The sequence below is a fragment of the Eschrichtius robustus genome, chromosome 11 (assembly GCF_028021215.1).
Source record: "Eschrichtius robustus isolate mEscRob2 chromosome 11, mEscRob2.pri, whole genome shotgun sequence".
Taxonomy (NCBI): Eukaryota; Metazoa; Chordata; class Mammalia; order Artiodactyla; family Eschrichtiidae; genus Eschrichtius; species Eschrichtius robustus.
In genome coordinates, this window is record NC_090834.1 from 76103357 (window position 1) to 76116954 (window position 13598).

Below are 13598 nucleotides of genomic sequence, written 5' to 3' on the forward strand. Positions count from 1 at the left end.
GTCACTCAGTTTGTCCTTCCTTCCGTCATAGAAGTTGGTGACACACCTATCCATCTGCCCATCCACTCAGTAAAATTGTAGCATTTTTTTTATGTCCCAGTGCTGTGCCAGGCACTGGAAGTTCACAGGTGGATACAATAAGGTCCCACCCTTGAAGGTGTAGGGCTTTTGGGGCAACTCAGGGCTGGGTGTGCCCAATAGGCAGGGGTACTATAATAATAATAATAAAAATTTACAATTATATTGTATTAAAGTACTTATCATAGGAAAAACAGCACTTTGTTCAATTTCTAGACATTTATTTTATGATTTAGAACTATTTTAATAGAATAAGGGAGTCATAATGTTTTCAATTCTTTTCCAATTTAACTTCCAAAGGTTTGGTTTGGCAACAAATACATTAAGGAATAATTGCAAAGACTGTATTAAATGGTGGGCTAGAAAAAGCTCCAGTGTTTTCTGGGGGCTGAGGTAGGAGAGCCCCATTGGCCCACTGGACTCCCCAAGGGCAGGAACCAAGCTTTCTCCTAGCTTCATAGCTGTCCTTCAAGCTGAACAGAGCTTAGATGCCACCTTTTTCAGGGCAGCCCAAAAAACGGCGTGGGGAGTGCAGGTGGGGGGCTCTTGCCCAATCCTCCTCTAGTCTGAGCAGTGGAACTCATATATTTTCTGTTTTGTGTGAGGAAACAGAACCCCAGATGGTGAAAGAGACTTGCCCAAGATCACAGGAACAGAGAGTGGCAAATGTTTTAATAGTTAACATTTATTGATTCCTTCTTATGTCAAACATTGGCTAAGGGGCTTTACATGCTTTTTCTCATTTAATCCTTCTGACAATTCTGTGAAGTAGGTACCCTTATTTTCTCCATTTCACAGATGAGGAAAATTGAGGTAAAGTAAGAGACTTTCACAAGGTAATCTAGCTATTAAGCAGCCAAGTCCGGATTTGCACTCGGTAGATGGTGGTTGATGTTGGAATAACAGCCCGATACTGGACCTGTACGAGGGTCAGGATGAAGCATGCAGACCGGTGGACACCTACCTGGGCGAGCAGTGCACAGTCTCGGCCAGTAGCTGTTAGCGCCCATCAGGGCTGGGTCGGGGACTGAGCCTCCTACTGGCGACTCCCCACTAGCCTCCCTGGGGGCGCGAAAGTCCCGCCCCCAGCCGAGGAGAAGGCAGGGATTGGCTCTCTCGATGCTGATTGACGGCTCAGGGCTCGAGCGGCAGCCGCGGTGGAGGCGGGGCCACGAGCAGGAAGTGGGAGTGGAGGCGGCTCGAGACAGGCTGGCCAGCGGGCAGCTGCCGCCACTTTGCCGAGTCGCCGCCGCCACTGCAGAGATGGAGGGGCCGGGACTGGACTCACAGGTGAGTGCGGTTGGGCGCTGGCTGTCCCAGGGGCTCGGAGGGCGGCCGCGGCTGTGGAGAGAGGGAGGACATGAGTGTTAGGTAGCTCCCAGAGGGGCCTCCGGGGGCAGAGGGTCCGGATCCGGGGAGGAGGAAGCCTGGAAACACCGAGAATGATGCAGGGAATTCTCTCCGAGGCGACCGGGAAGAAAAGGCGAGGACAGGGATGAGTGCCATACCGGCCCTCCAGCATCCACCTGCGGTCCGGGGCGCCCCGTGCCCGGCAGGGACCGCTGCGGGCCCTGGGAGGGGAGGGTGGCGTTCCTGGGAGAGGTGTTAAGTGACACACCTGAGTTGGACCAGCCCGTTTTGACATTGGCCTGGAGTCTATGAGGTTCTATTCCTTTCTTTTTCGGCCGGGGCGTCTGGGAACCCGCCTTCGCTCCTCCCAGCCCTGTTGTAGGTCTCGTTCCCACATCCTTGCTTACTCTTTTGAAAGATTTGAGGCTGTTTGTTTAGGCTGGAGAAAGGCGGGGGGGGGGCGGGGAGTGGCTATAAAGGGAGGTACGTGATAGCTATCTGCAAAATCCCAAAGGACTCTGTTCTGTGGAGGAGGTCGTACTAGAAGCCAGATGTAGTTTCAGAAAACAGAAGGGGCCAGTGGGGAAAGTTACAGGAGATATATGTTAGCTCCAAGAAAACTAGATTTTTGTCCTTTTTGCTTATGGTCCTGACTGGCATATTATAGCTGTTTACTTAATTTTTGTTGAATACATGAAAAATATTCAGATTCAGCCAATGTTTAGTGAGTTCTTAGCATATGCCAAGTGCTTTTATATGCATTATTTAATTCCAAAATTGAAGCATCCTTAAGAAGGTGATATAATCCCCATTTACAGATGAGAAAACTGAAGCTCTCTCCAGCTGGAGTGAATTAAGTAGTAGATTTTCTGTCCCTAGTGGGATTCAAGCAGTTTGAGATGATTGGGTTAGTTGGCCTCTAAAAAAAAGTCTTTCACATCTTGAGAGTATTCTTCACGCTCCCCCTTTCAGCAATCTGAAATCTTTCAGCAATCTAATGTTAGGTTTAAGTGAGGAACAACACAGGTGGGGAAGTTGTCGAGTGTTCTTGCATTTTGATAGAATAAAAAAGGTTTGCAAGCAGACCGGATATTACAAAAGGCTGTAGAATCTTCACGTGGAAACTCTGTCTCATTTGTTGTTTGTTTTTTTCCCCTCAGAGTTTCAGGGAAAAGTTGGTAGCAGTAATGCTCATACCTTAATTACTGCCACTCATTTACAAAAGCCTTCAACTGCTTAAAGTTCATTACCTTGTTCTGCAGGGAAGATTGCCCTGCCGGAATTCCCTGCCAGTTGGAGGGAGAGAATGATTCAGGGGTTGAAATTAAATGGGCCAAGGTAGAGAGATGATTGTTGTTGTTAATAGTTATTGGTATGAACTTTTTCAATAATAGCAAAAGATTTTTACCTATATAAGATGCTCTACAGTTTGCAAAATACTTCCCTATTCTTATTCCTCATTGTGACCCTGTGAGGTGGGGAGGGATTATTATTCCAGTTTTAGAGATTAGAATTGAGGTTCAAAAAATTGGAGTCATGGAGTTCCCTGGTGGTCCAGTGGTTAGGACTCAGTGCTTTCACTGCTGTGGCCCGGGTTCAATCCCTGGTCAGGGAACTAAGATACTGCAAGCCGCGTGATGTGGCCATTAAAAAAAAAAAAAAAAAAAAATTGGAGTCAGTTGTTAAAAGTCAAATAGCTGCTGAGAGAGCCAAGACTTCATTCGTTCTACCAGGTGTTAAGCACTGTTATAGGTGCTGGAGATAAATCAGTGAACAAAACAGACAAAAACATTCCTGCTCTGGTTGATTTTGGTTCCCCTGATTCCAGCTGATAGGTTTTTGCCAGAATTTGCCTGTACTCTCTGGCACCCAGTTTCCTCTCTGACCTCATTTTTTACTACTTTCTTGCTTGCTCAATCAACCACAGCTATGCTAGCCCCAAGGCCTTTGCACTTAGTATTCGCTCTATCTGGAGAACTCTTTCTTCATATAACCACATGGCTTACTCCCCCCCACCCCAACCTTTGTAAGGTCTTGACACAATTGTCACCTCAATGCGGTAGGCCCTCCCCATCATCACCACTACCAGCAACATTCCTTAACCTCCTTCCTTCCTTTATATTTCCTCTCAGCATTTAATACCATTAACATACTCTGTAAATAATTGTCCAGTGAATGAACTTGGATACTTGACTCTGTTAATACAGAATGCTTCTGTTAATGCCATGAGAAATTTTAATGGCTATCTGTCAGGTCTCTGTTTCTCTCTTTGTTTTATTTGATAATCTGTCAGGATTTTGACCCTCATCAGAGTTTAAATATGGTTTTCTAGATCTTGGTTTTCTCTTAAATTAATTAACTTTAACAGTACTTATTTACTATTTAGAAAATATAATTGGATTTAAGATATCTCCACGTGAGAAATATCTCTTATATCTTAAGTATGTTCCAGTCATCTATTGCTGTGTAACAAACCATCCCAAATCATAGTGGTGTAAACCAGCCATTGTCATGCTCATGGACTGTGTGTCAGGACTTTGGCCAGGGCAAAGCAGGGATGGTTCGTTTCTGCTTCACCATGTCCGGAGCCTCTGCTGGAAAGACTTGTCACCTGGGATGACTTGCTAGCTGGGCTGGTATCATCTGATGGTACCCTCACTCACATGTCTGGTGGTTGATGCTGACTTTGAGCAGGGACACCTACATGTGGCCTGGGTCTCTGGACAGCATGGTAGCTGGGTTCCAAGAGTGAGCATTTCAAGAGACAGAAAGAGGAAGCTGCCAGTTTCTGAGTCCTGAACCTGCAAACTGGCAGAGCGTCACTTCTGTGGTATTTTATTAGTGAAGCAATCACTAATAAAACTCTTACGAGTTTGCTGGTGTCTTAAGAATTTGCTTGGTCTATTCTGTTACCTTAACGTTGTAGGCAGCCATACATCAGTTATGCTTCCCCTGCCACAAAGGGTGTTTGTTTATGCGGTGATGCCTTTACCAGTACACATGTCAGTAATGACTACTGTAACAGCTCCTCTTAGAACCGTACAACATGGATTTGGAAAGAACTTTATAGCTATATTGACCTGCTCCTTTCATTTTACAAATGTAGAAACTGAAGCCAAAAATCGGGTAGATGATTAGCCACCATCATACAGCCGCCTGAAACCTGAGACTTGGGCCTTGTTCTCAAGGAGTTTACCTTTCACCATGGTAAAAATGAAACAACTAGAGAGTACTTAGAAAAACATTTTCTTGATAACCAGAGAGTAATTTCTAAGAAGGATATAGTATCATGACAAACTTTGCTTTAATCTTTGTGATGGGAATGTATGGTTGTTTTCCTCAAACATTTTTATGCGACTGTCTCTGAAGTTAACCTCCCCCAAAGCAGGTCATCTCCTTTCTCACCTGTAGCTCTTATGGCAGAATTTTGGGAGGGAGTGATATCTAGAGCAAAGGACATAGCTTAGAGCCGTGGCCGCTAAGCTTTTTTGATCATGCATTCCTATCAGTAAAGCAGTTTTGAGCTTGCACCCCTAGAGTAAAACCGCAGTGTGACAAGTAGGATTTAAAATGTTCATTTTTGTAAAATGTCATGTATTGTGAGATTAACGGAATGATGAGTGGCACGTGCACCGCAAGCTGGCTGGGAGCTCAGGCCTCCAGCTGCACAGTCTGGATCATCCAGGTACCACTGACTGCAGTTTGTCGTCCATGGTTGGCCATTGATCACTCTAACTTATGTGTTAACGGGGATGATTCCGTGTCATGTGGTTGGCTAGGACTTAAAAAGTTCAGCTCCCCTCTGTTTGATGTACCTGGGGGCTGGGGAAAGGAGCCAGTCTCTAAATTCATATTGTCGTGGGACATGTTATTGTAGGATTTGACAGTATGTTTCTAAATTGTATTCATGAGTGAATAGCTCAGTATATACTCATGGTAGGGTTTTGAATTAAAGATAGTAAATATAAGTCTGCTTCAAATCAGCCTTTTTGATAATTTGGAATTTTTTTTGGAGGGAGGCTGGCTTTTTGTTAGATCAGCTTAGATTGTCTTTGTTTCTACTTTATGTGGCCAGTAAAGAGCACCTGCTATGAGAAGTGTCAGCTCTGCCATTTTCTTGTTTGCTTGTGCTTTTACTATCGTTATTATTTCAGTTCGTGGCTTCTTTGTAGTAGTAATCAGTTTAAGCCACTTGCTCATTTTGGGAGGGGTAACTTTAAAATTAGTAAGTACTTAAAATGAGATAATATACCTTGAAAATTACTTAGCCTGATGTATACTGCAAAATGTTGAAGGTCCCACTGTAACCCATCTGGGTGTGGACTTTTACTCTGTCCCCAAGTTACCTTGTAAACAGACCATGAGGAGTGACCTATTTGATATACAGATAAAGTGAGGCTGCCAGGGCTAAGAATTCATAAATCTTTTTTTTTTTTTTAATAAATTCATTTATTGAATTTATTTATTTTTGGCTGCGTTGGGTCTTTGTTGCTGCGCGGTCTTTTCTTTAGTTGCGGCCAGCAGAGGCTACTCTTCGTTGTGGTGCGCGGGCTTCTCATTGCGGTGGCTTCTCTTGTTGCGGAGCTCAGGCTCTAGGCACGTGGGCTTCAGTAGTTGTGGCTCGTGGGCTCTAGAGCGCAGGCCCAGTAGTTGTGACGCACACATGTGGGATCTTCCTGGACCAGGGCTCGAACCCGTGTCCCCTGCATTGGCAGGCGGATTCTTAACCACTGCGCCACCAGGGAATCCCCCAGAATTCATAAATCTTAAAGAAGCCAAATGTATAAATTTTTGTGGGTTCCCCTCCTCTTTTTTTTTTTAAAAAAAGAAAAAGTCATTATAACAACTTTAACATTTTCTTCCATTACCTAATGGGTCACTGAGTGTTTGGCCTTGAGTGCGCTTGCCTCACTTTGGAGACCATTGACTTTGAAAACAGGCTTTGAGTTTATATAATCATTTTTAGGCTTTACTCTGATCTGTATTTGGACAAAAAATGATGATGTGAACAGAAAGTACCTCTTGTTCTCTAGTCTTTGTCACCCATTTTTGCCATTTAATTGCATATTGCTTCCATTATCACTTTACTCTCTTTGTCTCTGACTTAGCTGCCCAATTAGACTTAAATTCCTGGAGGATACGTACGCACATCTTCTGTGTTCCTAGCATAATGCTTTGCACATCATACATACACAGTAATTAATTGCTGAATAAATAAATGCTTTTAATAAATAAATGCTCTTTACATTGAAATGTGTAATCCACCTCAACTTTTGGCGTGAGAAATGAAGCTGATGTCCTTAATGCCTTAAGGCATAATGAGAAGCAATAAATTTGTATCTGTATAATATGTGACATTTATTTGTGATGAAAAATCTGTATATAAACAAAGGCTTAATCTTCCTAATATATAAATGGAAACAGATACACAATCCACTACAAAAACAGTAGACTATGAAAATGCAACCCACAAAAGAGAAAGTATGAGAGCCAATAAAGAACAAACAATCAAACTCAGATTCATTAGCAACTAGGGGCATGCAAATGCAAAACAAGATGCCATTTTTTTAGCCATCAGATTGGCAAGATTGTAAAAAGATTGATAATATTCAGTTAGGAGGTTTGTAGGGAAAAAGAACACTTACATACTTGCCTGTTGGGAGTGTAAATTAGGGAAGGTCAGTATCTGTTTATGTTTAAAATACACATATTTTTTGACCCAGCAGTCCTATGTTGGGGAATCAGTTATAGAATGTACAGGATGTTAATTATAGGGTTGTTTAGAGAGTGAATGCTGAAATCAACCTGCATGTCTAACAATAGGGAAATGGTTGAATAAATTATGCTAGATCTATACAATGGAATAATATTCAACTATTACTTGTTACTGACCTGCAGCGCTGTACATGATACATTGTTAGGCGAGACAGGCAAGTTGATGAATAATTACATAATTGGATCCCATGTTTGGGGATAAGTTTTGTTAAATATAAGAAGAAAATGATAAAAACCTGTGTATCCTGTATAATGTTATATATGTTAAAGTATATACACATAGTGAGGAAGGATACACCAAACTGTTAATAACAGTATCTCTGTTGGTACAAGATTGGAAGGGAAAGAGTCCAGATTATCAACTCTTTATTCACTTTGGTATTGCTGGAGTTTTAAAATGAAAGTTTTAAAATTTTATAATTTAAAAAGTCTAAATTTTATATGAAAAGGAGACTGATTTCTCTGTCAATTTTAGCTACATCTGCTGTTTATTGATGCTCAAGAAATTCTGAGTACAGTATATTCAGCTCTTTCCTTGACTCCTTGTCTTCTTCCAGTTAGATGTAATTATAATTACTGTGATATGGTGAAAAGTAATGTTCTTATTTATGTTTTAATCTAACTACATATATGTTTATTTATTATTTAGCTGTGTGAGTGTGTGTGTGTGTGTGTGTGTGTGTAAAATAAGAGTGTCATGCAGTGAGGCTGAATTTACCAGATAAATCGGAACTTATGTATTCAGAAAAGCATTTGTGGTTCTAGCTCTGGGTAAGATGGAGTAAAGCACACTCCACCCTGTCTGTCCCACTGAATGCACTAGATATAATGCTATTTAAGGATTCCCAAAAGAAAATTTTAGCAGGTAGAGTGGGGGAAAAGACCAGAATTCAAAAAACCACTGAACCAGGAGCTAATTTACCTTTTTCCCATCTGGGTCCCCTCCTCTCTTCCACCGCCCTCTCCCTGGACTTGAACCCTGGAAGTGAGCATCCCTGCAGAGAGAGAGAACACTTCTGGAGAAGCCCTCTAGTTCAGGTTCAAGGAGCAGGAAAGCAGTCTCCTGGCAGCACAGGCACTGAAACTCTGAGGGAGGAGGACTTCCTCTCTGAACAGAGGAGTTGTAGTCCCAAGGCAGTTGTTCTTAGAAGTGACACCTGAAGCATGATCCATAAAAGAAAAAAAATTGATACATTATACTTCATCAAAATTAAAAATTTTTGTTCTATGAAAGAGACGTAAGAAATGGGAAGATAAGCTACAGACTGGGAGAACAGATTTACAAATCACATATCTGACAAAGGACTTATGTCTAGCATGTGTAATATAAAGAACTCTCAAAACTTAGCAGTAAGAAAATAAATAGCCCAATTAAAAAATGGGTAAAAAGACTTAGACAATTCACCAAAGAAGATATACAGATAGCAAATAGTACATGAAATGACACTCAGCCCCATTAGCCGTTAGAGATATGCAAATTGAGACCATGATGAGACACTACTACACATCTATTATACTGACAGTATCAAGTGCCAGAGAGGACGCAGAGCAGTTGGAGCTCTCATACGTTGCTAATGGCAATGCAAAGTGGTACAGCTACTCTGGAAAATAGTTTGGCAATTTCTTATAAACTTAACATCTACTTACCAGAGGGCCAAGCAATCTCACTCTTAGAGAAGCAAGAACATATGTTCACACAAAATGAGTGTTTATACAGCTCCATTTATAATTGCCAAAAGCTGGAAACAACCCATGTGAGTTTGAATGGATAAACAGTGATACATTCATATGACGGAATACTTTATAGCAAGGAAGGAACTATTAATAACATAACAGCATTATGCTGAGTGAAAGAAGCCAGTCTTAGGAGATTATATTCTGTCTAATTCCATTGTATGACATTCTGGGAAAGATAAAACTAGTGATGAAGGACATGTCTGTGGTTGCCAGGAGTTGAGGTAGGGGGAGGGTGTGGCTAAACAGGAATATCCTGAGGGAGTTTTTTGAGGTGTTGGAACTGTTCTGGATCCTGATTGTGGTAGTGGTTAGAATTCACAGAACTATGTACCAAAAAGCCAATTTAACTGTAAGGTAACTTAGAACAAAAGGATTTGCTCCTTCAGAGTAACCTGTTGAGGGGTTATGGACTAACTTCAGTAAAACTGTTATTTGTTAAATCTTTTTTGGAATTTCTGGAGAATTGATGTAGGCACATCATTTCAAGTATCTTCAATTTTCTATTCTTAATGTGTATTCATCCTTTGAGAGTTTTTTTTAAACAATGAAAAGTTGTTCAGAGAGACAGTTGTGGTGAATAAGGTGGATAAAAGCCGGGTAGCAACTTTATGGTAAAGAACAAGATGGGATTATAAAATAGTAAGCCAGTTTTGATCTCTTGGAATGATTTGCTAGATATTTGATGTGAACCTCCACCTTAAATGCAACTAAAAATGCTGGATACAGTATAAAATCTTAAGTGTTTTATATTTTTGATGCTATTGTAAATTTTAAAAAAGATTCCTGAGGATTTTCTATGTATAGGATCATGCTGTCTGCAAATAAAGGTGGATTTGCTTCTTTTCTAATCTGTATGCATTTTTCTTTCCCTTACTCTATTATTATGTCTAGGACTTAAGTACATTGTTGATTAGAAGTGGTGATAGTGGGCATCCTTGCTTTGTTTCAGTCTTTAGAGTTAAAGCATTCAGTCTTTTACCGTTAACTGTATGGTAGCTGTAGATTTTTTAAAAATGCTCCTGATTAGGTTGAGGAAGTTCCCTTCTTTCCCTAGTGTGCCAAGAGTTTTTATCATGCATGGGTGTTGAATTCTGTCAAATGCTTATTCTATTGAAATGAGTATATTTATTTTGTTAATATGGTGAATTGCACTGATTTCTTTTGAAATGTTTAAGCTTGGTTGTAATGTATATTATCCTTTTTATATATTACTGAATACAGTTTTGCTAATATTTCATTTAGGATCTTTGCATCTGTATTCATGAAGGATATTGAGTCTATAGTTTTCTTTACTGCTTATGTCTGTTGGTTTTAGTATCAGGATAATGCTGCCTCCTAAAATGAGCTGGGAAGCAGTCCCTCTGTATTCTGAAGGAGTTGGTATCATTTCTTCCTTGAGTGTTTTCATAGACTTTGCCAGTTAAAAGTCATGTGGGCCTGGAGTTGTTTTGTTTTGTTTAATGGGAAATTTTAAAATTATGAACTCAATTTCTTTAATAGATAGAGTGCTACTCATTTCTTTTTAAGTCCATTTTGATAACTTGTGTCTTTCGAGATATTTTATGCATTTCACCTAGGTTGTTGAATTTAGTGACATAGAGATGTTCACAGAAGTCCCTTATTACCCTTTTAATGTTTGCAGAATCTTGTAATGATGTCCCCTTTTTTAAACTTGCTATTTGTCATTGACATCTTTTTTCTTGATCAGTCTGACTAGAGCTTTATCAATTTTATTGATTTATTCTTTCCAAAGAACCAGCTTTTGGTTTCAGTGATTTTCTGCATTTTTTTCTTTTTTATATTTCATGGATTTCCCTGTCTTTATTGTTTCCTTCATTCTATCTACTTGGGATTTAATTTTATTTTCTCTAGATCCTTAAGATGAAAGCTTAGATCATTTATTTTAGTTTCTTATTTTTTCCTATTATAAGCATTTAAAGCTAAAAATTCACTCTAGAAAAGTGTTGTTTCCAAATATTTGAGAATATTCCACATATCCTTTGGTTATTGATTTTTTTAAAACATCTTTATTGGAGTATAATTGCTTTACAACGTTGTGTTAGTTTCTGCTGTATAACAAAGTGAATCAGCTATATTTATACATTTATCCCCATATCACTTTGCTCTTGCACCTCCCTCCCACCCTCCCTATCCCACCCCTCTAGGTGGTCACAAAGCACCGAGCTGATCTCCCTGCGCGTTGCAGCTGCTTCCCACTAGTTATCTGTTTTACATTTGGCAGTGTATATATGTCAATGCTACTCTTTCACTTCGTCCTAGCTTACCCTTCCCCCTCCCTGTGTCCTCAAGTCCATTCTCTACGTCTGCATCTTTATTCCTGTCCTGCCCCTAGGTTCATCAGAACCTTTTTTTTTTCTTTAGATTCCATATATATATGTTAGTATATGGTATTTATTTTTCTCTTTATGACTTACTTCACTCTGTATGACAGACTCTAGGTCCATCCGCCTCACTACAAATAACTCTATTTCATTTCTTTTTATGGCTGAGTAATATTCCATTGTGTATATGTGCCACATCTTCTTTATCCATTCATCTGTCGATGGGCACTTAGGTTGCATCCATGTCCTGGCTATTGTAAATAGAGCTGCAGTGAACATTGTGGTACATGACTCTTTTTGAATTTTGGTTTTCTCAGGGTATATGTCCAGTAGTGGGATTGCTGGGTCATATGGTAGTTCTATTTTTCATTTTTTAAGGAACCTCCATATTGTTCTCCATAGGGAGGACAATTTACATTCCCACCAACAGTGCAAGAGGGTTCCCTTTGCTCCACACTCTCTTCAGCATTTATTGTTTGTAGATTTTTTGATGATGGCCATTCTGACCTGTGTGAGGTGATACCTCATTGTGGTTTTGATTTGCATTTCTCTAATGATTAGTGATGTTGAGCATCCTTTCATGTGTTTGTTGGCAATCTGTATATCTTCTTTGGAGAAATGTCTATTTAAATCTGCCCATTTTTGGATTGGGTTTTTTGTTTTTTTGATATTGAGCTGCATGAGCTGCTTGTATATTTTGGAGATTAATCCTTTGTCAGTTGCTTTGTTTGCAGATATTTTCTCCCATTCTGAGGGTTGTCTTTTTGTCTTGTTTATGGTTTCCTTTGCTATGCAAAAGCTTTTAAGTTTCTTTAGGTCCCATTTTTTTATTTGTGTTTTTATTTCCATTTCTCTAAGAGGTGGGTCAAAAAGGATCTTGCTGTGATTTATGTCATAGAGTGTTCTTCCTATGTCTTCCTCTAAGAGTTTTATAGTGTCTGGCCTTACATTTAGGTCTTTAATCCATTTTGAGTTTATTCTTGTGTATGGTGTTAGGAAGTGTTCTAATTTCATTCTTTTACATGTAGCTGTCCAGTTTTCCCAGCACCACTTATTGAAGAGGCTGTCTTTTCTCCATTGTATATTCTTGCCTCCTTTATCAAAGTAAGGTGACCATATGTGCATGGGTTTATTTCTGGGCTTTCTGTCCTGTTCCATTGATCTATATTTCTGTTTTTGTGCCAGTACCATACTCTCTTGATTACTGTAGCTTTGTAGTATAGTCTGAAGTCAGGGAGCCTGATTCCTCCAGCTCCGTTTTTCTTTCTCAAGATTGCTTTGGCTATTCTGGGTCTTTTGTGATTCCATACAAATTGTGAAATTTTTTGTTCTAGTTCTGTGAAGAATGCCATTGGTAGTTTGATAGGGATTGCATTGAATCTGTAGATTGCTTTGGGTAGTAGAGTCATTTTCACAATGTTGATTCTTCCAATCCAAGAATATGGTATATCTCTCCATCTGTTTGTATTGTCTTTAATTTCTTTCATCAGTGTCTTATAGTTTTCTGCATACAGGTCTTTTGTCTCCTTAGGTAGGTTTATTCCTAGGTATTTTATTCTTTTTGTTGCAATGGTAAATGGGAGTGTTTCCTTAATTTCTCTTTCAGATTTTTTGTCCTTAGTGTATAGGAATGCAAGAGATTTCTGTGCATTACTTTTGTATCCTGCTGCTTTACCAGGTTCATTGAATAGCTCTAGTAGCTTTCTGGTAGCATCTTTAGGATTCTCTAAGTATAATATCATGTCATCTGCAAACAGTGACAGTTTTACTTCTTTTCCAATTTGGGTTACTTTTATTTCTTTTTCTTCTCTGATTGCCATGGCTAAAACTTCCAAAACCATGTTGAATACTAGTGGTGAGAGTGGGCAACCTTGACCTGTTCCTGATCTTAGAGGAAATGGTTTCAGTTTTTCACCATTGAGAATGATGTTGGCTGTGCGTTTGTCATATGTGGCCTTTATTATGTTGAGGTAGGTTCCCTCTATGCCTACTTTCTGGAGAGTTTTTATCATAAATGGGTGTTGAATTTTGTCAAAAGCTTTTTCTGCATCTAATGAGATGATCATATGGTTTTTCTCCTTCAGTTTGTTAATATGGTGTATCACATTGATTGATTTGTGTATATTGAAGGATCCTTGCATTCCTGGGATAAACCCCACTTGATCATGATGTATGATCCTTTTAATGTGCTGTTGGATTCTGTTTGCTAGTATTTTGTTGAGGAATTTTGCATCTATGTTCATCAGTGATATTGGCCTGTAGTTTTCTTTTTTTGTGACATCTTTGTCTGGTTTTGGTATCGGGGTGATGGTGGCC

General features: G+C 39.7%; 1 protein-coding gene across 1 annotated transcript in view; it reads left to right on the forward strand.

Annotated features, from left to right (window-relative positions):
* The first annotated feature begins 1020 nt into the window (after positions 1-1020).
* Positions 1021-13598, forward strand: part of ZDHHC13 (zinc finger DHHC-type palmitoyltransferase 13) — a 48789-nt gene continuing 36211 nt past the window's right edge. Inside the window, 1 exon segment of the mRNA XM_068555345.1 lies at positions 1021-1368. Within this exon segment, the coding sequence (XP_068411446.1) occupies positions 1021-1368 (348 nt within the window).